General features: G+C 49.0%; 1 protein-coding gene across 1 annotated transcript in view; it reads right to left on the bottom strand.

Annotated features, from left to right (window-relative positions):
• Positions 1-551: 551 nt before the first annotated feature.
• Positions 552-27115, bottom strand: part of LOC139543154 (IQ motif and SEC7 domain-containing protein 1-like) — a 142476-nt gene continuing 115912 nt past the window's right edge. Inside the window, exons 13-14 of the mRNA XM_071349392.1 lie at positions 8849-8898; positions 552-2151 (exon numbers count right to left, since the gene is read on the bottom strand). Coding sequence (XP_071205493.1) covers positions 865-2151; positions 8849-8898 — 1337 coding nt within the window. The 3' untranslated portion in view covers positions 552-864. The remainder of the gene's footprint in view (positions 2152-8848; positions 8899-27115) is intronic.

The raw sequence follows: 27115 nt of genomic DNA, 5'->3' as shown, positions 1-27115 counted from the left end.
TAGTCTCTGAGTCTGGAGAGCGAGTCAGACTTTCAGTGAGTTAGTGTCTTCCTCTTCCTCTAGTCTCTGAGTCTGGAGAGCGAGTCAGACTTTCAGTGAGTTAGTGTCTTCCTCTTCCTCTAGTCTCTGAGTCTGGAGAGCGAGTCAGACTTTCAGTGAGTTAGTGTCTTCCTCTTCCTCTAGTCTCTGAGTCTGGAGAGCGAGTCAGACTTTCAGTGAGTTAGTGTCTTCCTCTTCCTCTAGTCTCTGAGTCTGGAGAGCGAGTCAGACTTTCAGTGAGTTAGTGTCTTCCTCTTCCTCTAGTCTCTGAGTCTGGAGAGCGAGTCAGACTTTCAGTGAGTTAGTGTCTTCCTCTTCCTCTAGTCTCTGAGTCTGGAGAGCGAGTCAGACTTTCAGTGAGTTAGTGTCTTCCTCTTCCTCTAGTCTCTGAGTCTGGAGAGCGAGTCAGACTTTCAGTGAGTTAGTGTCTTCCTCTTCCTCTAGTCTCTGAGTCTGGAGAGCGAGTCAGACTTTCAGTGAGTTAGTGTCTCCTCTTCCTCTCTACCTCTTCAGTGAGTTAGTATCTTCCTCTTCAGTGAGTTAGTATCTTCCTCTTCAGTGAGTTAGTATCTTCATCTTCCTCTTCAGTGAGTTAGTATCTTCATCTTCCTCTCTACCTGAATGTGAATCTGTGAGGGAACCGGAGGTGGAAGTAACACAGCCTGAGCAAGTACCGCCTCCTCCTGCCTCTCCCAGAGCGCCGGCGGCCATATTGGATGACCTGGGCGTGGCCCCTCTTAAACCTGTAGTTGTCCTCGTCTGACGACCTCAGTCCGACGAGCGGTGTCCCCTGGTGTCTGGGAGGGTTGTTGCGTCTCCTGACACTCACACCACCGTGCTGATGCGGTTGATGGGCTTGGACTTGGAGCTGGTGGTGCTGTCCGTCCCCGTGCTGCTGTTGCCCCCGCCAGACCCCTGCTGCCCTCCCTGGAGCTGGGGCGGCTGGCTGGGCTGCTGCTGCTGCTGCTGGAGGTGGTGGGTGTAGGGGAAGAGAGGGGGAAGCGGGGTATGAGGGGAGGAAGGGGGGGGTAAAGGGGAGTGAGGAGGGGGAGGGGGTATGGAGGAGAGTGGGAGGTACTGGGCGTGGCTGTGGGCGTCGGCCTGTGGGACGTGCCGGGCGGAAGGGGTCTGGGGGGGCGGGGCGGCAAAGATGAAGTGAGTCTGGTGCTGAGGGTGTTGGGCCGGATGGGGGCTGGGGGAAAGGCCGGGATGGGGGCTGGGGCTGTGGGAATGAGCGGTAAGATGAGGGACGTGGGCGTGAGGGTGGGGCTGCGAGCGCGAGAGAGTAAGAGGGAGCTTGGCGCCTCCTCGACCGTGAGTGGAGTGTGTGTGGTAGAGGGCGAGGGTCGGGGACACCGGGGAATGTGGAGAAAGGGGCGGAGGGGGGCAGCCTACCCCTATAGAAACCCCCATGTTGGTATAGCACCCCCCCTGTACACCATGCTGCTGCAGCTTGGGGTGGGAGGGAGCAGGACCGGGGTCCGGCCGCTTGGGGACCCCAACCATGGGGCCCCTGTGGATGGTATGAGGCCCAGGGGCCCCCTGGGCGGTGAAGGAGGGCTGGCTGGGAGCGGGTCCTGTCTGGGCGTGGTAGCGGTGGTGGTGGTAGTAGGGTGGAGGAGGCTGCTGCCCTGCGGTACTGTTGTGGCAGTACTGGGCGTGCAGGGCCTGGATCTTGGAGGGCCCTCCTGGGTCGGAGTTGCTGAGGGCGGAGGGGGAGTGTGGGGGCGGGCCGCCGGTGGTGGGCGGGGGGACAGGTGCAGGGTAGTGTGGCAGCCCAGGTGGGAGGAGAGGGAGGAGAGGACCGGGGGGCTTGGTGATGGAGCGCTTGCTCCCAAACAGGGATCTCAGGGAGGAGCCTCTACTGCCCCCTCCCCCTCCAGACCCGCTCCCCTGGGATCCCGTTCCCCCTCGGTCTACGCTGCTGGGAACCAGTGCCGTCGTCCCAGTAGCGGTATTGTGATTTAGTCCCGGCCCACCCCCCACCCCCGTCTCGGGGCTCAGGATGGGGTGGTGAAGTCGGTAGTCTTGGATGTCATAGCAGCAGGGTGGCATTACATCTTCAGCCATGTGGGGGCGCTGATGAGGCCTGGGACTGTTAATGATGGAGCCCTGACCAGAGAAGGATAGGAAGAGAGAGATGAGCGATGAGGAGAGAGAGACAGAGGGGAGGAGGGAGAGAGGAGAGAGGAGAGAGAGGAGACAAAAGGGAAGAGAGAGAGAGGGGTGAGAGGAGACAAAATGGAAGAGAGAGAGAGGAGAGAGGGGTGAGGGAGAGAGGACAGAGATGAGACAGAGGGGAGGAGGGAGAGAGATGAGGGGGGGTGAGGAGGGAGAGAGGAGAGAGATGAGACAGAGGGAGAGGAGAGAGGAGACAGAGCGGAGAAGGGCGAGAGGAGGGAGGAGGGAGAGAGGAGAGACAGTGGGGAGGAGGGAGAGAGGAGACAGAGGGGAGGAGGGAGAGAGAAGAGACAGGGGAGGAGGGAGAGAGAGGAGACAGTGGGGAGGAGGGAGAGAGGAGAGAGGAGAGAGAGGAGACAGTGGGGAGGAGGGAGAGAGGAGACAGAGGGGAGGAGGGAGAGAGATGAGAGAAGAGGCAGGGGAGGAGGGAGAGAGGAGACAGTGGGGAGGAGGGAGAGAGGAGACAGTGGGGAGAAGGGAGAGATGAGACAGTGGGGAGGAGGGAGAGGGGAGAGAGAGGAGACAGTGGGGAGAGAGGAGAGAGATGAGACAGTGGGGAGGAGGGAGAGAGGAGACAGTGGGGAGGAGGAAGAGAGGAGAGAGAGGAGAGAGAGGGGAGGAGGGGGAGAGAGGAGACAGAGGGGAGGAGGGGGAGAGAGGAGACAGTGGGGAGGAGGGAGAGAGGAGACAGTGGGGAGGAGGGAGAGAGGAGAGAGAGGAGACAGTGGGTAGAGAGGAGACAGTGGGTAGGAGGGAGAGAGGAGACAGAGGGGAGGAGGGAGAGAGGAGAGAGGAGACAGTGGGTAGAGAGGAGACAGAGGGGAGGAGGGAGAGAGGAGACAGTGGGGAGGAGGGTCAGTAAAGTGCTGTTTTTATTGCGTCATCATATGGACAGAACACACACCTTAGACACTGACGACAGATGATGACACTATTGAAGTTAACAGCTTAACAGACATGCAATATCTATTTTAGTTCAATCCTATCAGCAACTGGTGAGGCAAACACATGCATGTAAGGCCATTTCAATCCACCAAGGTATCAAGCAGTAATGAATAGTACCATGCAGGGTATTGAAAACATCCAGAAGCATCATGCTATATTGCAGTGGTAGGACAACCTCCCCCCCCCCCTCCTGTCCCCTCTATATCAGACTAGCATACCAACACTGACACCCCCCCCCCTCTATATCAGACTAGCATACCAACACTGACCCCCCTCCCCTCTATATCAGACTAGCATACCAACACTGACCCCCCTCCCCTCCTGTCCCCTCTATATCAGACTAGCATACCAACACTGACCCCCCTCCCCTCTATATCAGACTAGCATACCAACACTGACCCCCCTCCCCTCCTGTCCCCTCTATATCAGACTAGCATACCAACACTGACCCCCCCCCCCCCCTCCTGTCTCCTCTATATCAGACTAGCATACCAACACTGACCCCCCCCCCCCTCTATATCAGACTAGCATACCAACACTGACCCCCCCCCCCTCTATATCAGACTAGCATACCAACACTGACCCCCCCCCCCTTCCTGTCCCCTCTATATCAGACTAGCATACCAACACTGACCCCCCCCCCTTCCTGTCCCCTCTATATCAGACTAGCATACCAACACTGACCCCCCTCCCCTCCTGTCCCCTCTATATCAAACTAGCATACCAACACTGACCCCCCCCCCCTCTATATCAGACTAGCATACCAACACTGACCCCCCCCCCTCTATATCAGACTAGCATACCAACACTGACCCCCCTCCCCTCCTGTCCCCTCTATATCAGACTAGCATACCAACACTGACCCCCCCTCCCCTTCCTGTCCCCTCTATATCAGACTAGCATACCAACACTGACCCCCCCCCCCTCTATATCAGACTAGCATACCAACACTGACCCCCCTCCCCTCCTGTCCCCTCTATATCAGACTAGCATACCAACACTGACCCCCCCTCCCCTTCCTGTCCCCTCTATATCAGACTAGCATACCAACACTGACCCCCCCCCCCTCTATATCAGACTAGCATACCAACACTGACCCCCCCCCCCTTCCTGTCCCCTCTATATCAGACTAGCATACCAACACTGACCCCCTCCTCCCTCCTGTCCCCTCTATATCAGACTAGCATACCAACACTGACCCCCCTCCCTCCTGTCCCCTCTATATCAGACTAGCATACCAACACTGACCCCCCCCCCCCCCTCCTGTCCCCTCTATATCAGACTAGCATACCAACACTGACCCCCCCCCCCTCCCTCCTGTCCCCTCTATATCAGACTAGCATACCAACACTGACCCCCCTCCCTCCTGTCCCCTCTATATCAGACTAGCATACCAACACTGACCCCCCCTCCCCTTCCTGTCCCCTCTATATCAGACTAGCATACCAACACTGACCCCCCCCCCTTCCTGTCCCCTCTATATCAGACTAGCATACCAACACTGCCCCCCCCCTCCTGTCCCCTCTATATCAGACTAGCATACCAACACTGACCCCCCCTCCCCTTCCTGTCCCCTCTATATCAGACTAGCATACCAACACTGACCCCTCCCCCTCCTGTCCCCTCTATATCAGACTAGCATACCAACACTGACCCCCCCCCCCCTCTATATCAGACTAGCATACCAACACTGACCCCCCCCCCCCCCTCTATATCAGACTAGCATACCAACACTGACCCCCCCCCCCCCTCCTGTCCCCTCTATATAAGACTAGCATACCAACACTGACCCCCCCGTCCCCTCTATATCAGACTAGCATACCAACACTGACCCCCCCCTCCACCTGTCCCCTCTATATCAGACTAGCATACCAACACTGACCCCCCCCCCCCCCTTCCTGTCCCCTCTATATCAGACTAGCATACCAACACTGACCCCCCCCCCCTCCCTCCTGTCCCCTCTATATCAGACTAGCATACCAACACTGACCCCCCCCTTCCTGTCCCCTCTATATCAGACTAGCATACCAACACTGACCCCCCCCCCCCCCCTCCTGTCCCCTCTATATCAGACTAGCATACCAACACTGACCCCCCCCCCCTCTATATCAGACTAGCATACCAACACTGACCCCCCCCCCCCCTCTATATCAGACTAGCATACCAACACTGACCCCCCCCCTCCTGTCCCCTCTATATCAAACTAGCATACCAACACTGACCCCCCCCCTCCTCCTGTCCCCTCTATATCAGACTAGCATACCAACACTGACCCCCCCCCCCCTCCCTTCCTGTCCCCTCTATATCAGACTAGCATACCAACACTGACACCCCCCCCCTTCCTGTCCCCTCTATATCAGACTAGCATACCAACACTGACCCCCCCCCCCCCCTCCTGTCCCCTCTATATCAGACTAGCATACCAACACTGACCCCCCCCCCCTTCCTGTCCCCTCTATATCAGACTAGCATACCAACACTGACCCCCCCCCCCTTCCTGTCCCCTCTATATCAGACTAGCATACCAACACTGACCCCCCTCCCCTCCTGTCCCCTCTATATCAGACTAGCATACCAACACTGACCCCCCTCCCCTCCTGTCCCCTCTATATCAGACTAGCATACCAACACTGACCCCCCCCCTTCCTGTCCCCTCTATATCAGACTAGCATACCAACACTGACCCCCCCCCCCCCCCTCCTGTCCCCTCTATATCAGACTAGCATACCAACACTGACCCCCCCCCCTTCCTGTCCCCTCTATATCAGACTAGCATACCAACACTGACCCCCCCCCCCTTCCTGTCCCCTCTATATCAGACTAGCATACCAACACTGACCCCCCCCCCCCTTCCTGTCCCCTCTATATCAGACTAGCATACCAACACAGACCCCTCCCCTTCCTGTCCCCTCTATATCAGACTAGCATACCAACACTGACCCCCCCCCCCTCTATATCAGACTAGCATACCAACACTGACCCCCCCTCCCCTTCCTGTCCCCTCTATATCAGACTAGCATACCAACACTGACCCCCCCCCCCCTCTATATCAGACTAGCATACCAACACTGACCCCCCCCCCCTTCCTGTCCCCTCTATATCAGACTAGCATACCAACACTGACCCCCTCCTCCCTCCTGTCCCCTCTATATCAGACTAGCATACCAACACTGACCCCCCTCCCTCCTGTCCCCTCTATATCAGACTAGCATACCAACACTGACCCCCCCCCCCCCCTCCTGTCCCCTCTATATCAGACTAGCATACCAACACTGACCCCCCCCCCCTCCCTCCTGTCCCCTCTATATCAGACTAGCATACCAACACTGACCCCCCTCCCTCCTGTCCCCTCTATATCAGACTAGCATACCAACACTGACCCCCCCTCCCCTTCCTGTCCCCTCTATATCAGACTAGCATACCAACACTGACCCCCCCCCCTTCCTGTCCCCTCTATATCAGACTAGCATACCAACACTGCCCCCCCCCTCCTGTCCCCTCTATATCAGACTAGCATACCAACACTGACCCCCCCTCCCCTTCCTGTCCCCTCTATATCAGACTAGCATACCAACACTGACCCCTCCCCCTCCTGTCCCCTCTATATCAGACTAGCATACCAACACTGACCCCCCCCCCCCTCTATATCAGACTAGCATACCAACACTGACCCCCCCCCCCCCTCTATATCAGACTAGCATACCAACACTGACCCCCCCCCCCCTCCTGTCCCCTCTATATAAGACTAGCATACCAACACTGACCCCCCCGTCCCCTCTATATCAGACTAGCATACCAACACTGACCCCCCCCTCCACCTGTCCCCTCTATATCAGACTAGCATACCAACACTGACCCCCCCCCCCCCCTTCCTGTCCCCTCTATATCAGACTAGCATACCAACACTGACCCCCCCCCCCTCCCTCCTGTCCCCTCTATATCAGACTAGCATACCAACACTGACCCCCCCCTTCCTGTCCCCTCTATATCAGACTAGCATACCAACACTGACCCCCCCCCCCCCCTCCTGTCCCCTCTATATCAGACTAGCATACCAACACTGACCCCCCCCCCCTCTATATCAGACTAGCATACCAACACTGACCCCCCCCCCCTCTATATCAGACTAGCATACCAACACTGACCCCCCCCCTCCTGTCCCCTCTATATCAAACTAGCATACCAACACTGACCCCCCCCCTCCTCCTGTCCCCTCTATATCAGACTAGCATACCAACACTGACCCCCCCCCCCCCCCCTTCCTGTCCCCTCTATATCAGACTAGCATACCAACACTGACACCCCCCCCTTCCTGTCCCCTCTATATCAGACTAGCATACCAACACTGACCCCCCCCCCCCCCTCCTGTCCCCTCTATATCAGACTAGCATACCAACACTGACCCCCCCCCCCTTCCTGTCCCCTCTATATCAGACTAGCATACCAACACTGACCCCCCCCCCCCCTTCCTGTCCCCTCTATATCAGACTAGCATACCAACACTGACCCCCCTCCCCTCCTGTCCCCTCTATATCAGACTAGCATACCAACACTGACCCCCCTCCCCTCCTGTCCCCTCTATATCAGACTAGCATACCAACACTGACCCCCCCCCTTCCTGTCCCCTCTATATCAGACTAGCATACCAACACTGACCCCCCCCCCCCCCTCCTGTCCCCTCTATATCAGACTAGCATACCAACACTGACCCCCCCCCCTTCCTGTCCCCTCTATATCAGACTAGCATACCAACACTGACCCCCCCCCCCTTCCTGTCCCCTCTATATCAGACTAGCATACCAACACTGACCCCCCCCCCCCCTTCCTGTCCCCTCTATATCAGACTAGCATACCAACACAGACCCCCCCCCTTCCTGTCCCCTCTATATCAGACTAGCATACCAACACTGACCCCCCCCCTCTATATCAGACTAGCATACCAACACTGACCCCCCCCCCCCTCCCCTCCTGTCCCCTCTATATCAGACTAGCATACCAACACTGACCCCCCCCCCCCTTCCTGTCCCCTCTATATCAGACTAGCATACCAACACTGACCCCCCCCCCTTCCTGTCCCCTCTATATCAGACTAGCATACCAACACAGACCCCCCCCCCTTCCTGTCCCCTCTATATCAGACTAGCATACCAACACTGACCCCCCCCCCCCCTCCTGTCCCCTCTATATCAGACTAGCATACCAACACTGACCCCCCCCCTTCCTGTCCCCTCTATATCAGACTAGCATACCAACACTGACCCCCCCTTCCTGTCCCCTCTATATCAGACTAGCATACCAACACTGACCCCCCCCCCCCCCTCCTGTCCCCTCTATATCAGAATAGCATACCAACACTGACCCCCCCCCCTCTATATCAGACTAGCATACCAACACTGACCCCCCCCCCCTTCCTGTCCCCTCTATATCAGACTAGCATACCAACACTGACCCCCCCCCCCCTTCCTGTCCCCTCTATATCAGACTAGCATACCAACACTGACCCCCCCCTCCTGTCCCCTCTATATCAGACTAGCATACCAACACTGACCCCCCCCCCTCCTCCTGTCCCCTCTATATCAGACTAGCATACCAACACTGACCCCCCCGTCCCCTCTTCCTGTCCCCTCTATATCAGACTAGCATACCAACACTGACCCCCCCCCCCCCAGAGAAGCAGACTTACTTCCATAGTACTGTCCAGGGAGCCAGCACTGTTTCGGCGGCCCCGCTTCCCTGCACCCAGCAAGGAATAACAAAAGTCATATTTTGTGGGGTCATGTAGACGGCATTGTTACTGTATCAGTCAACACTGACACGAGATTCTACTGTTGACTATCTCTCTCTAAACTACAGTCCTCCTGTAGGACAGCAGGTGGATAACTACAGTCCTCCTGTATAACTACAGTTCTCCTGTAGGACAGCAGGTGGATAACTACAGTCCTCCTGTATAACTACAGTCCTCCTGTAGGACAGCAGGTGGATAACTACAGTCCTCCTGTTGTACAGTGGGTGGATAACTACAGTCCTCCTGTAGGACAGCAGGTGGATAACTACAGTTATCCTGTAGGACAGCAGGAGAATAACTACAGTCCTCCTGTATAACTACAGTTATCCTGTAGGACAGCGGGTGGATAACTACAGTCCTCCTGTAGGACAGCAGGTGGATAACTACAGTTCTCCTGTAGGACAGCAGGAGGATAACTACAGTTCTCCTGTAGGACAGCGGGTGGATAACTACAGTTCTCCTGTAGGACAGCAGGTGGATAACTACAGTCCTCCTGTAGGACAGCAGGAGGATAACTACAGTCCTCCTGTAAGACAGCAGGTGGATAACTACAGTTCTCCTGTAGGACAGCAGGAGGATACCTACAGTTCTCCTGTAGGACAGCGGGTGGATAACTACAGTTCTCCTGTAGGACAGCAGGTGGATAACTACAGTCCTCCTGTAGGACAGCAGGAGGATAACTACAGTCCTCCTGTAAGACAGCAGGTGGATAACTACAGTTCTCCTGTAGGACAGCAGGTGGATAACTACAGTCCTCCTGTAGGACAGCAGGAGGATAACTACAGTCCTCCTGTAAGACAGCAGGTGGATAACTACAGTTCTCCTGTAGGACAGCAGGTGGATAACTACAGTCCTCCTGTAGGACAGCAGGTGGATAACTACAGTCCTCCTGTAGGACAGCAGGTGGATAACTACAGTCCTCCTGTAGGACAGCGGGTGGATAACTACAGTCCTCCTGTAGGACAGCGGGTGGATAACTACAGTCCTCCTGTAGGACAATGGGTGGATAACTACAGTCCTCCTATAGGACAGCAGGTGGATAACTACAGTCCTCCTGTAGGACAGCAGGAGGATAACTACAGTCCTCCTGTAAGACAGCAGGTGGATAACTACAGTCCTCCTGTAGGACAGCAGGTGGATAACTACAGTCCTCCTGTAAGACAGCAGGTGGATAACTACAGTCCTCCTGTAGGACAGCAGGTGGATAACTACAGTTCTCCTGTAGGACAGCGGGTGGATAACTACAGTCCTCCTGTAAGACAGCAGGTGGATAACTACATTCCTCCTGTAAGACAGCAGGTGGATAACTACAGTCCTCCTGTAAGACAGCAGGTGGATAACTACAGTCCTCCTATAGGACAGCAGGTGGATAACTACAGTCCTCCTGTAGGACAGCGGGTGGATAACTACAGTTCTCCTGTAGAACAGCGGGTGGATAACTACAGTCCTCCTGTAAGACAGCAGGTGGATAACTACAGTCCTCCTGTAGGACAGCAGGTGGATAACTACAGTCCTCCTGTAGGACAGCAGGTGGATAACTACAGTTCTCCTGTAGGACAGCAGGAGGATAACTACAGTTCTCCTGTAAGACAGCAGGTGGATAACTACAGTTCTCCTGTAGGACAGCAGGTGGATAACTACAGTTCTCCTGTAGGACAGCAGGTGGATAACTACAGTCCTCCTGTAGGACAGCAGGTGGTTACCTACAGTCCTCCTGTAGGACAGCAGGTGGATAACTACAGTCCTCCTGTAGGACAGCAGGTGGATAACTACAGTTCTCCTGTAGGACAGCAGGTGGATAACTACAGTCCTCCTGTAGGACAGCAGGTGGATAACTACAGTTCTCCTGTAGGACAGCAGGTGGATAACTACAGTCCTCCTGTAGGACAACAGGTGGATAACTACAGTCCTCCTGTAGGACAGCAGGAGGATAACTACAGTCCTCCTGTAGGACAGCAGGAGGATAACTACAGTTATCCTGTAAGACAGCAGGTGGATAACTACAGTTATCCTGTAGGGCAGCGGGTGGATAACTACAGTCCTCCTGTAGGACAGCAGGAGGATAACTACAGTCCTCCTGTAGGACAGCAGGAGGATAACTACAGTCCTCCTGTAGGACAGCAGGAGGATACCTACAGTTCTCCTGTAGGACAACAGGTGGATAACTACAGTTCTCCTGTAGGACAGCGGGTGGATACCTACAGTCCTCCTGTAGGACAGCGGGTGGATACCTACAGTTCTCCTGTCGGACAGCAGGAGGATACCGATCACCACACGGTGCATAACGCAGGTTAACGTTTTTCTTTATGAATGTTGTTCTGGAGGCAACTCTGCAGAGTGGTCACAAAGTCATAATATCTGATTTTAAACCTTAACTACACCCTAATGCCTAACCTTTAATAGATTTTTGTTTTAACACATTTTTACAATTTAGTCAGTCTTTCGGTCTGTACAATAATCAGAAATAGATTACACAAATCATGTTTCATTGATTTCCAGAAAGCTTTTGATTTTGTAAATAGGGATATGTTAGCCTATATTTTGTTAAAGACAGGGGTTGATGGGAAATTTTAATGAATATGGTACAGATTGGTTTCCCCACACCCTCGGGTGTAAAACAAGGTGACTTCTCATCACTGACTTTGTTAGCAATGTTTATTAAAGATTTGGCAAAATAAATAAACAGATAAATATTGGAATGAGATAAGATGATGAAATGCTAAGCATCCTTTAATATGCTGATGATATTATTATGACGGCAGAAACTGAACAAGACCTGCAGAACATGTTATTATGTGCTGTCAGCTGGTGTAAAAGATGGAGACTCGTGATTAACCGGACTAAAACACAGATAATGACTTGGTGTAAAAGATGGAGACTCAAGATCACCCAGACTAAAACACATATAATGACTTGGTGTAGAAGATGGAGACTCATAATTAACCAGACTAATACACAGATAATGACTTGTTGTAAAAGATGGAGACTCAAGATCAACCAGACTAAAACACAGATAATGACTTGGTGTAAAAGATGGAGACTCATGATCACCCAGACTAAAACACAGACAATGACTTGGTGTAAAAGATGGAGACTCAAGATCACCCAGACTAAAACACAGATAATGACTTGGTGTAGAAGATGGAGACTCATGATCAACCAGACTAAAACACAGATAATGACTTGGTGTAGAAGATGGAGACTCATAATTAACCAGACTAAAACACAGATAATGACTTGGTGTAAAAGATGGAGACTTATGATCACCCAAACTGAAATATCTGACCTTTTTCAACAGTCTGACTGTTAACATCTGTACGCAAACCAAATGAAGGGAGACACATATACTACCACCAGATATACCCTGGTATTATGTAGCCATGAGGAGACAGACCACCAGATATACCCTGGTATTATGTAGCTGAGGAGACAGACCACCAGATATACCCTGGTATTATGTAGTCATGAGGAGACAGACCACCAGATATACCCTGATATTATGTAGTCATGAGGAGACAGACCACCAGATATACCCTGGTATTATGTAGTCATGAGGAGACAGACCACCAGATATACCCTGGTATTATGTAGCCATGAGGAGACAGACCACCAGATATACCCTGGTATTATGTAGTCATGAGGAGACAGACCACCAGATATACCCTGGTATTATGTAGTCATGAGGACACAGACCACCAGATATACCCTGGTATTATGTAGTCATGAGGAGACAGACCACCAGATATACCCTGGTATTATGTAGTCATGAGGACACAGACCACCAGATATACCCTGGTATTATGTAGTCATGAGGAGACAGACCACCAGATATACCCTGGTATTATGTAGTCATGAGGACACAGACCACCAGATATACCCTGGTATTATGTATCTGAGGAGACAGACCACCAGATATACCCTGGTATTATGTATCTGAGGAGACAGACCACCAGATATACCCTGGTATTATGTAGTCATGAGGAGACAGACCACCAGATATACCCTGGTATTATGTAGTCATGAGGAGACAGACCACCAGATATACCCTGGTATTATGTAGTCATGAGGAGCCAGACCACCAGATATACCCTGGTATTATGTAGTCATGAGGAGACAGACCACCAGATATACCCTGGTATTATGTAGCCATGAGGAGACAGACCACCAGATATACCCTGGTATTGTGTAGCCATGAGGAGACAGACCACCAGATATACCCTGGTATTATGTAGCCATGAGGAGACAGACCACCAGATATACCCTGGTATTATGTAGTCATGAGGAGACAGACCACCAGATATACCCTGGTATTATGTAGCCATGAGGAGACAGACCACCACATATACCCTGGTATTATGTAACCATGAGGAGACAGACCACCAGATATACCCTGGTATTATGTAACCATGAGGAGACAGACCTCCAGATATACCCTGGTATTATGTAGCCATGAGGAGACAGACCACCAGATATACCCTGGTATTATGTAGTCATGAGGAGACAGACCACCAGATATACCCTGGTATTATGTAGCTGAGGAGACAGACCACCAGATATACCCTGGTATTATGTAGTCATGAGGAGACAGACCACCAGATATACCCTGGTATTATGTAGCCATGAGGAGACAGACCACCAGATATACCCTGGTATTATGTAGCTGAGGAGACAGACCACCAGATATACCCTGGTATTATGTAGTCATGAGGAGACAGACCACCAGATATACCCTGGTATTATGTAGCTAAGGAGACAGACCACCAGATATACCCTGGTATTATGTAGTCATGAGGAGACAGACCACCAGATATACCCTGGTATTATGTAGTCATGAGGAGACAGACCACCAGATATACCCTGGTATTATGTAGTCATGAGGAGGCAGACCACCAGATATACCCTGGTATTATGTAGCCATGAGGAGACAGACCACCAGATATACCCTGGTATTATGTAGCCATGAGGAGACAGACCACCAGATATACCCTGGTATTATGTAGCCATGAGGAGACAGACCACCAGATATACCCTGGTATTATGTAGTCATGAGGAGACAGACCACCAGATATACCCTGGTATTATGTAGTCATGAGGTGACAGACCACCAGATATACCCTGGTATTATGTAGCCATGAGGAGACAGACCACCAGATATACCCTGGTATTATGTAGTCATGAGGAGACAGACCACCAGATATACCCTGGTATTATGTAGTCATGAGGAGACAGACCACCAGATATACCCTGGTATTATGTAGTCATGAGGAGACAGACCACCAGATATACCCTGGTATTATGTAGTCATGAGGAGACAGACCACCAGATATACCCTGGTATTATGTAGTCATGAGGAGACAGACCACCAGATATACCCTGGTATTATGTAGTCATGAGGAGACAGACCACCAGATATACCCTGGTATTATGTAGTCATGAGGTGACAGACCACCAGATATACCCTGGTATTATGTAGTCATGAGGAGACAGACCACCACATATACCCTGGTATTATGTAGTCATGAGGAGACAGACCACCAGATATACCCTGGTATTATGTAGTCATGAGGAGACAGACCACCAGATATACCCTGGTATTATGTAGTCATGAGGAGACAGACCACCAGATATACCCTGGTATTATGTAGTCATGAGGAGACAGACCACCAGATATACCCTGGTATTATGTAGTCATGAGGAGACAGACCACCAGATATACCCTGGTATTATGTAGTCATGAGGAGGCAGACCACCAGATATACCCTGGTATTATGTTGTCATGAGGAGACAGACCACCAGATATACCCTGGTATTATGTAGTCATGAGGAGACAGACCACCAGATATACCCTGGTATTATGTAGTCATGAGGAGACAGACCACCAGATATACCCTGGTATTATGTAGTCATGAGGTGACAGACCACCAGATATACCCTGGTATTATGTAGTCATGAGGAGACAGACCACCAGATATACCCTGGTATTATGTAGTCATGAGGAGACAGACCACCAGATATACCCTGGTATTATGTAGTCATGAGGAGACAGACCACCACATATACCCTGGTATTATGTAGTCATGAGGAGACAGACCACCAGATATACCCTGGTATTATGTAGCCATGAGGAGACAGACCACCAGATATACCCTGGTATTATGTAGCCATGAGGAGACAGACCACCACATATACCCTGGTATTATGTAGTCATGAGGAGACAGACCACCAGATATACCCTGGTATTATGTAGCCATGAGGAGACAGACCACCACATATACCCTGGTATTATGTAACCATGAGGAGACAGACCACCAGATATACCCTGGTATTATGTAACCATGAGGAGACAGACCACCAGATATACCCTGGTATTATGTAGCCATGAGGAGACAGACCACCAGATATACCCTGGTATTATGTAGCCATGAGGAGACAGACCACCAGATATACCCTGGTATTATGTAGTCATGAGGAGACAGACCACCAGATATACCCTGGTATTATGTAGCTGAGGAGACAGACCACCAGATATACCCTGGTATTATGTAACCATGAGGAGACAGACCACCAGATATACCCTGGTATTATGTAGTCATGAGGAGACAGACCACCAGATATACCCTGGTATTATGTAGTCATGAGGAGACAGACCACCAGATATACCCTGGTATTATGTAGTCATGAGGTGACAGACCATCAGATATACCCTGGTATTATGTAGCCATGAGGAGACAGACCACCAGATATACCCTGGTATTATGTAGTCATGAGGAGACAGACCACCAGATATACCCTGGTATTATGTAGTCATGAGGAGACAGACCACCAGATATACCCTGGTATTATGTAGTCATGAGGAGACAGACCACCAGATATACCCTGGTATTATGTAGTCATGAGGAGACAGACCACCAGATATACCCTGGTATTATGTAGTCATGAGGAGACAGACCACCAGATATACCCTGGTATTATGTAGTCATGAGGTGACAGACCACCAGATATACCCTGGTATTATGTAGTCATGAGGAGACAGACCACCACATATACCCTGGTATTATGTAGTCATGAGGAGACAGACCACCAGATATACCCTGGTATTATGTAGTCATGAGGAGACAGACCACCAGATATACCCTGGTATTATGTAGCCATGAGGAGACAGACCACCAGATATACCCTGGTATTATGTAGTCATGAGGAGACAGACCACCAGATATACCCTGGTATTATGTAGTCATGAGGAGACAGACCACCAGATATACCCTGGTATTATGTAGCCATGAGGAGACAGACCACCAGATATACCCTGGTATTATGTAGCTGAGGAGACAGACCACCAGATATACCCTGGTATTATGTAGTCATGAGGACACAGACCACCAGATATACCCTGGTAGTATGTAGCCATGAGGACACAGACCACCAGATATACCCTGGTAGTATGTAGCCATGAGGACACAGACCACCAGATATACCCTGGTATTATGTAGTCATGAGGAGACAGACCACCAGATATACCCTGGTATTATGTAGCCATGAGGAGACAGACCACCAGATATACCCTGGTATTATGTAGCTGAGGAGACAGACCACCAGATATACCCTGGTATTATGTAGCCATGAGGAGACAGACCACCAGATATACCCTGGTATTATGTAGTCATGAGGAGACAGACCACCAGATATACTCTGGTATTATGTAGTCATGAGGAGACAGACCACCAGATATACCCTGGTATTATGTAGTCATGAGGAGACAGATATACCCTGGTATTATGTAGTCATGAGGACACAGACCACCAGATATACCCTGGTATTATGTAGCTGAGGAGACAGACCACCAGATATACCCTGGTATTATGTAGTCATGAGGAGACAGACCACCAGATATACCCTGGTATTATGTAGTCATGAGGAGACAGACCACCACATATACCCTGGTATTATGTAGTCATGAGGACACAGACCACCAGATATACCCTGGTATTATGTAGTCATGAGGAGACAGACCACCAGATATACCCTGGTATTATGTAGTCATGGGGAGACAGACCTCCAGATATACCCTGGTATTATGTAGCCACGAGGAGACAGACCACCAGATATACCCTGGTATTATGTAGTCATGAGGAGACAGACCACAAGATATACCCTGGTATTATGTAGTCATGAGGAGACAGACCACCAGATATACCCTGGTATTATGTAGCCATGAGGAGACAGACCACCAGATATACCCTGGTATTATGTAGTCATGAGGACACAGACCACCAGATATACCCTGGTATTATGTAGCCATGAGGAGACAGACCACCACATATACCCTGGTATTATGTAACCATGAGGAGACAGACCACCAGATATACCCTGGTATTATGTAACCATGAGGAGACAGACCACCAGATATACCCTGGTATTATGTAGCCATGAGGAGACAGACCACCAGATATACCCTGGTATTATGTAGCCATGAGGAGACAGACCACCAGATATACCCTGGTATTATGTAGTCATGAGGAGACAGACCACCAGATATACCCTGGTATTATGTAGCTGAGGAGACAGACCACCAGATATACCCTGGTATTATGTAACCATGAGGAGACAGACCACCAGATATACCCTGGTATTATGTAGTCATGAGGAGACAGACCACCAGATATACCCTGGTATTATGTAGTCATGAGGAGACAGACCACCAGATATACCCTGGTATTATGTAGTCATGAGGTGACAGACCATCAGATATACCCTGGTATTATGTAGCCATGAGGAGACAGACCACCAGATATACCCTGGTATTATGTAGTCATGAGGAGACAGACCACCAGATATACCCTGGTATTATGTAGTCATGAGGAGACAGACCACCAGATATACCCTGGTATTATGTAGTCATGAGGAGACAGACCACCAGATATACCCTGGTATTATGTAGTCATGAGGAGACAGACCACCAGATATACCCTGGTATTATGTAGTCATGAGGAGACAGACCACCAGATATACCCTGGTATTATGTAGTCATGAGGTGACAGACCACCAGATATACCCTGGTATTATGTAGTCATGAGGAGACAGACCACCACATATACCCTGGTATTATGTAGTCATGAGGAGACAGACCACCAGATATACCCTGGTATTATGTAGTCATGAGGAGACAGACCACCAGATATACCCTGGTATTATGTAGCCATGAGGAGACAGACCACCAGATATACCCTGGTATTATGTAGTCATGAGGAGACAGACCACCAGATATACCCTGGTATTATGTAGTCATGAGGAGACAGACCACCAGATATACCCTGGTATTATGTAGCCATGAGGAGACAGACCACCAGATATACCCTGGTATTATGTAGCTGAGGAGACAGACCACCAGATATACCCTGGTATTATGTAGTCATGAGGACACAGACCACCAGATATACCCTGGTAGTATGTAGCCATGAGGACACAGACCACCAGATATACCCTGGTAGTATGTAGCCATGAGGACACAGACCACCAGATATACCCTGGTATTATGTAGTCATGAGGAGACAGACCACCAGATATACCCTGGTATTATGTAGCCATGAGGAGACAGACCACCAGATATACCCTGGTATTATGTAGCTGAGGAGACAGACCACCAGATATACCCTGGTATTATGTAGCCATGAGGAGACAGACCACCAGATATACCCTGGTATTATGTAGTCATGAGGAGACAGACCACCAGATATACCCTGGTATTATGTAGTCATGAGGAGACAGACCACCAGATATACCCTGGTATTATGTAGCCATGAGGAGACAGACCACCAGATATACCCTGGTATTATGTAGCTGAGGAGACAGACCACCAGATATACCCTGGTATTATGTAGTCATGAGGACACAGACCACCAGATATACCCTGGTAGTATGTAGCCATGAGGACACAGACCACCAGATATACCCTGGTAGTATGTAGCCATGAGGACACAGACCACCAGATATACCCTGGTATTATGTAGTCATGAGGAGACAGACCACCAGATATACCCTGGTATTATGTAGCCATGAGGAGACAGACCACCAGATATACCCTGGTATTATGTAGCTGAGGAGACAGACCACCAGATATACCCTGGTATTATGTAGCCATGAGGAGACAGACCACCAGATATACCCTGGTATTATGTAGTCATGAGGAGACAGACCACCAGATATACTCTGGTATTATGTAGTCATGAGGAGACAGACCACCAGATATACCCTGGTATTATGTAGTCATGAGGAGACAGATATACCCTGGTATTATGTAGTCATGAGGACACAGACCACCAGATATACCCTGGTATTATGTAGCTGAGGAGACAGACCACCAGATATACCCTGGTATTATGTAGTCATGAGGAGACAGACCACCAGATATACCCTGGTATTATGTAGTCATGAGGAGACAGACCACCACATATACCCTGGTATTATGTAGTCATGAGGACACAGACCACCAGATATACCCTGGTATTATGTAGTCATGAGGAGACAGACCACCAGATATACCCTGGTATTATGTAGTCATGGGGAGACAGACCTCCAGATATACCCTGGTATTATGTAGCCACGAGGAGACAGACCACCAGATATACCCTGGTATTATGTAGTCATGAGGAGACAGACCACAAGATATACCCTGGTATTATGTAGTCATGAGGAGACAGACCACCAGATATACCCTGGTATTATGTAGCCATGAGGAGACAGACCACCAGATATACCCTGGTATTATGTAGTCATGAGGACACAGACCACCAGATATACCCTGGTATTATGTAGCCATGAGGAGACAGACCACCACATATACCCTGGTATTATGTAACCATGAGGAGACAGACCACCAGATATACCCTGGTATTATGTAACCATGAGGAGACAGACCACCAGATATACCCTGGTATTATGTAGCCATGAGGAGACAGACCACCAGATATACCCTGGTATTATGTAGCCATGAGGAGACAGACCACCAGATATACCCTGGTATTATGTAGTCATGAGGAGACAGACCACCAGATATACCCTGGTATTATGTAGCTGAGGAGACAGACCACCAGATATACCCTGGTATTATGTAACCATGAGGAGACAGACCACCAGATATACCCTGGTATTATGTAGTCATGAGGAGACAGACCACCAGATATACCCTGGTATTATGTAGTCATGAGGAGACAGACCACCAGATATACCCTGGTATTATGTAGTCATGAGGTGACAGACCATCAGATATACCCTGGTATTATGTAGCCATGAGGAGACAGACCACCAGATATACCCTGGTATTATGTAGTCATGAGGAGACAGACCACCAGATATACCCTGGTATTATGTAGTCATGAGGAGACAGACCACCAGATATACCCTGGTATTATGTAGTCATGAGGAGACAGACCACCAGATATACCCTGGTATTATGTAGTCATGAGGAGACAGACCACCAGATATACCCTGGTATTATGTAGTCATGAGGAGACAGACCACCAGATATACCCTGGTATTATGTAGTCATGAGGTGACAGACCACCAGATATACCCTGGTATTATGTAGTCATGAGGAGACAGACCACCACATATACCCTGGTATTATGTAGTCATGAGGAGACAGACCACCAGATATACCCTGGTATTATGTAGTCATGAGGAGACAGACCACCAGATATACCCTGGTATTATGTAGCCATGAGGAGACAGACCACCAGATATACCCTGGTATTATGTAGTCATGAGGAGACAGACCACCAGATATACCCTGGTATTATGTAGTCATGAGGAGACAGACCACCACATATACCCTGGTATTATGTAGCCATGAGGAGACAGACCACCAGATATACCCTGGTATTATGTAGCTGAGGAGACAGACCACCAGATATACCCTGGTATTATGTAGTCATGAGGACACAGACCACCAGATATACCCTGGTAGTATGTAGCCATGAGGACACAGACCACCAGATATACCCTGGTAGTATGTAGCCATGAGGACACAGACCACCAGATATACCCTGGTATTATGTAGTCATGAGGAGACAGACCACCAGATATACCCTGGTATTATGTAGCCATGAGGAGACAGACCACCAGATATACCCTGGTATTATGTAGCTGAGGAGACAGACCACCAGATATACCCTGGTATTATGTAGCCATGAGGAGACAGACCACCAGATATACCCTGGTATTATGTAGTCATGAGGAGACAGACCACCAGATATACTCTGGTATTATGTAGTCATGAGGAGACAGACCACCAGATATACCCTGGTATTATGTAGTCATGAGGAGACAGACCACCACATATACCCTGGTATTATGTAGTCATGAGGACACAGACCACCAGATACAGTGGGGAGAACAAGTATTTGATACACTGCCGATTTTGCCGATTTTCCTACTTACAAAGCATGTAGAGGTCTGTAATTTTTATCATAGGTACACTTCAACTGTGAGAGACGGAATCTAAAACAAAAATCCCGAAAATCACATTGTATGAATTTTAAGTAATTAATTCGCATTTTATTGCATGACATAAGTATTTGATACATCAGAAAAGCAGAACTTAATATTTGGTACAGAATCCTTTGTTTGCAATTACAGAGATCATACGTTTCCTGTAGTTCTTGACCAGGTTTGCACACACTGCAGCAGGGATTTTGGCCCACTCCTCCATACAGACCTTCTCCAGATCCTTCAGGTTTCGGGGCTGTCGCTGGGCAATACGGACTTTCAGCTCCCTCCAAAGATTTTCTATTGGGTTCAGGTCTGGAGACTGGCTAGGCCACTCCAGGACCTTGAGATACTTCTTACGGAGCCACTCCTTAGTTGCCCTGGCTGTGTGTTTCGGGTCGTTGTCATGCTGGAAGACCCAGCCACGACCCATCATCAATGCTCTTACTGAGGGAAGGAGGTTGTTGGCTAAGATCTCGCAATACATGGCCCCATCCATCCTCCCCTCAATACGGTGCAGTCGTCCTGTCCCCTTTGCAGAAAAGCATCCCCAAAGAATGATGTTTCCACCTCCATGCTTCACGGTTGGGATGGTGTTCTTGGGGTTGTACTCATCCTTCTTCTTCCTCCAAACACGGCGAGTGGAGTTTAGACCAAAAAGCTCTATTTTTGAATCATCAGACCACATGACCTTCTCCCATTCCTCCTCTGGATCATCCAGATGGTCATTGGCAAACTTCAGACGGGCCTGGACATGCGCCTGCTTGAGCAGGGGGACCTTGTGTGCGCTGCAGGATTTTAATCCATGACGGCGTAGTGTGTTACTAATGGTTTTCTTTGAGACTGTGGTCCCAGCTCTCTTCAGGTCATTGACCAGGTCCTGCCGTGTAGTTCTGGGCTGATCCCTCACCTTCCTCATGATCATTGATGCCCCACGAGGTGAGATCTTGCATGGAGCCCCAGACCGAGGGTGATTGACCATCATCTTGAACTTCTTCTATTTTCTTCTATTTTCTAATAATTGCCCCAACAGTTGTTGCCTTCTCACCAAGCTGCTTGCCTATTGTCCTGTAGCCCATCCCAGCCTTGTGCAGGTCTACAATTTTATCCCTGATGTCCTTACACAGCTCTCTGGTCTTGGCCATTGTGGAGAGGTTGGAGTCTGTTTGATTGAGTGTGTGGACAGGTGTCTTTTATACAGGTAACGAGTTCAAACAGGTGCAGTTAATACAGGTAATGAGTAGAGAACAGGAGGGCTTCTTAAAGAAAAACTAACAGGTCTGTGAGAGCCGGAATTCTTACTGGTTGGTAGGTGATCAAATACTTATGTCATGCAATAAAATGCAAATGAATTACTTAAAAATCATACAATGTGATTTTCTGGATTTTTGTTTTAGATTCCGTCTCTCACAGTTGAAGTGTACCTATGATAAAAATTACAGACCTCTACATGCTTTGTAAGTAGGAAAACCTGCAAAATCGGCAGTGTATCAAATACTTGTTCTCCCCACTGTATACCCTGGTATTATGTAGTCATGAGGAGACAGATATACCCTGGTATTATGTAGTCATGAGGAGACAGACCACCAGATATACCCTGGTATTATGTAGCTGAGGAGACAGACCACCAGATATACCCTGGTATTATGTAGTCATGAGGAGACAGACCACCAGATATACCCTGGTATTATGTAGTCATGAGGAGACAGACCACCACATATACCCTGGTATTATGTAGTCATGAGGACACAGACCACCAGATATACCCTGGTATTATGTAGTCATGAGGAGACAGACCACCAGATATACCCTGGTATTATGTAGTCATGGGGAGACAGACCTCCAGATATACCCTGGTATTATGTAGCCATGAGGAGACAGACCACCAGATATACCCTGGTATTATGTAGTCATGAGGAGACAGACCACAAGATATACCCTGGTATTATGTAGTCATGAGGAGACAGACCACCAGATATACCCTGGTATTATGTAGCCATGAGGAGACAGACCACCAGATATACCCTGGTATTATGTAGTCATGAGGACACAGACCACCAGATATACCCTGGTATTATGTAGTCATGAGGACACAGACCACCAGATATACCCTGGTATTATGTAGTCATGAGGAGACAGACCACCAGATATACCCTGGTATTATGTAGTCATGAGGAGACAGACCACCAGATATACCCTGGTATTATGTAGTCATGAGGAGACAGACCACCAGATATACCCTGGTATTATGTAGTCATGAGGAGACAGACCACCAGATATACCCTGGTATTATGTAGTCATGAGGAGACAGACCACCAGATATACCCTGGTATTATGTAGTCATGAGGAGACAGACCACCAGATATACCCTGGTATTATGTAGCCATGAGGAGACAGACCACCAGATATACCCTGGTATTATGTAGTCATGAGGACACAGACCACCAGATATACCCTGGTATTATGTAGTCATGAGGAGACAGACCACCAGATATACCCTGGTATTATGTAGTCATGAGGACACAGACCACCAGATAAACCCTGGTATTATGTAGTCATGAGGAGACAGACCACCAGATATACCCTGGTATTATGTAGTCATGAGGAGACAGACCACCAGATATACCCTGGTATTATGTAGTCATGAGGACACAGACCACCAGATATACCCTGGTATTATGTAGTCATGAGGTGACAGACCACCAGATATACCCTGGTATTATGTAGTCATGAGGAGACAGACCACCAGATATACCCTGGTATTATGTAGTCATGAGGTGACAGACCACCAGATATACCCTGGTATTATGTAGCCATGAGGAGACAGACCACCACATATACCCTGGTATTATGTAGTCATGAGGAGACAGACCACCAGATATACCCTGGTATTATGTAGTCATGAGGAGACAGACCACCAGATATACCCTGGTATTATGTAGCTAAGGAGACAGACCACCAGATATACCCTGGTATTATGTAGTCATGAGGAGACAGACCACCAGATATACCCTGGTATTATGTAGTCATGAGGAGACAGACCACCAGATATACCCTGGTATTATGTAGTCATGAGGAGACAGACCACCAGATATACCCTGGTATTATGTAGCCATGAGGAGACAGACCACCAGATATACCCTGGTATTATGTAGTCATGAGGAGACAGACCACCAGATATACCCTGGTATTATGTAGTCTAGAGGAGACAGACCACCAGATATACCCTGGTATTATGTAGCCATGAGGAGACAGATCACCAGATATACCCTGGTATTATGTAGTCATGAGGAGACAGACCACCAGATATACCCTGGTATTATGTAGTCATGAGGAGACAGACCACCACATATACCCTGGTATTATGTAGTCATGAGGAGACAGACCACCAGATATACCCTGGTATTATGTAGCCATGAGGAGACAGACCACCACATATACCCTGGTATTATGTAGTCATGAGGAGACAGACCACCAGATATACCCTGGTATTATGTAGTCATGAGGAGACAGACCACCAGATATACCCTGGTATTATGTAGCCATGAGGAGACAGACCACCAGATATACCCTGGTATTATGTATCTGAGGAGACAGACCACCAGATATACCCTGGTATTATGTAGTCATGAGGAGACAGACCACCAGATATACCCTGGTATTATGTAGCTGAGGAGACAGACCACCACATATACCCTGGTATTATGTAGTCATGAGGAGACAGACCACCAGATATACCCTGGTATTATGTAGTCATGAGGAGACAGACCACCAGATATACCCTGGTATTATGTAGCCATGAGGAGACAGACCACCAGATATACCCTGGTATTATGTAGCTGAGTCATGAGGAGACAGACCACCAGATATACCCTGGTATTATGTAGCCATGAGGAGACAGACCACCAGATATACCCTGGTATTATGTATCTGAGGAGACAGACCACCAGATATACCCTGGTATTATGTAGTCATGAGGAGACAGACCACCAGATATACCCTGGTATTATGTAGCTGAGTCATGAGGAGACAGACCACCAGATATACCCTGGTATTATGTAGCCATGAGGAGACAGACCACCAGATATACCCTGGTATTATGTAGCTGAGGAGACAGACCACCAGATATACCCTGGTATTATGTAGTCATGAGGAGACAGACCACCAGATATACCCTGGTATTATGTAGCCATGAGGAGACAGACCACCAGATATACCCTGGTATTATGTAGTCATGAGGAGACAGACCACCAGATATACCCTGGTATTATGTAGTCATGAGGAGACAGACCACCAGATATACCCTGGTATTATGTAGTCATGAGGAGACAGACCACCAGATATACCCTGGTATTATGTAGTCATGAGAAGACAGACCACCAGATATACCCTGGTATTATGTAGTCATGAGGAGACAGACCACCAGATATACCCTGGTATTATGTAGTCATGAGGAGACAGACCACCACATATACCCTGGTATTATGTAGTCATGAGGAGACAGACCACCAGATATGCCCTGGTATTATGTAGTCATGAGGAGACAGACCACCAGATATACCCTGGTATTATGTAGTCATGAGGAGACAGACCACCACATATACCCTGGTATTATGTAGTCATGAGGAGACAGACCACCACATATACCCTGGTATTATATAGTCATGAGGAGACAGACCACCAGATATACCCTGGTATTATGTAGCCATGAGGAGACAGACCACCAGATATACCCTGGTATTATGTAGTCATGAGGAGACAGACCACCAGATATACCCTGGTATTATGTAGTCATGAGGAGACAGACCACCAGATATACCCTGGTATTATGTAGTCATGAGGAGACAGACCACCACATATACCCTGGTATTATGTAGTCATGAGGAGACAGACCACCAGATATACCCTGGTATTATGTAGTCATGAGGAGACAGACCACCAGATATACCCTGGTATTATGTAGCCATGAGGAGACAGACCACCAGATATACCCTGGTATTATGTATCTGAGGAGACAGACCACCAGATATACCCTGGTATTATGTAGTCATGAGGAGACAGACCACCAGATATACCCTGGTATTATGTAGCTGAGGAGACAGACCACCACATATACCCTGGTATTATGTAGCCATGAGGAGACAGACCACCAGATATACCCTGGTATTATGTAGTCATGAGGACACAGACCACCAGATATACCCTGGTATTATGTAGTCATGAGGAGACAGACCACCAGATATACCCTGGTATTATGTAGTCATGAGGAGACAGACCACCAGATATACCCTGGTATTATGTAGTCATGAGGAGACAGACCACCAGATATACCCTGGTATTATGTAGTCATGAGGAGACAGACCACCAGATATACCCTGGTATTATGTAGTCATGAGGAGACAGACCACCAGATATACCCTGGTATTATGTAGTCATGAGGAGACAGACCACCATATATACCCTGGTATTATGTAGCCATGAGGAGACAGACCACCAGATATACCCTGGTATTATGTAGCTGAGTCATGAGGAGACAGACCACCAGATATACCCTGGTATTATGTAGCCATGAGGAGTCAGACCACCAGATATACCCTGGTATTATGTATCTGAGGAGACAGACCACCAGATATACCCTGGTATTATGTAGTCATGAGGAGACAGACCACCAGATATACCCTG

The sequence above is a fragment of the Salvelinus alpinus genome, chromosome 17 (assembly GCF_045679555.1).
Source record: "Salvelinus alpinus chromosome 17, SLU_Salpinus.1, whole genome shotgun sequence".
Lineage (NCBI taxonomy): Eukaryota > Metazoa > Chordata > Actinopteri > Salmoniformes > Salmonidae > Salvelinus > Salvelinus alpinus.
The sequence above is the reverse complement of the archived record's forward strand: the minus strand, read 5'-3'. Positions and strand labels throughout refer to the sequence as shown.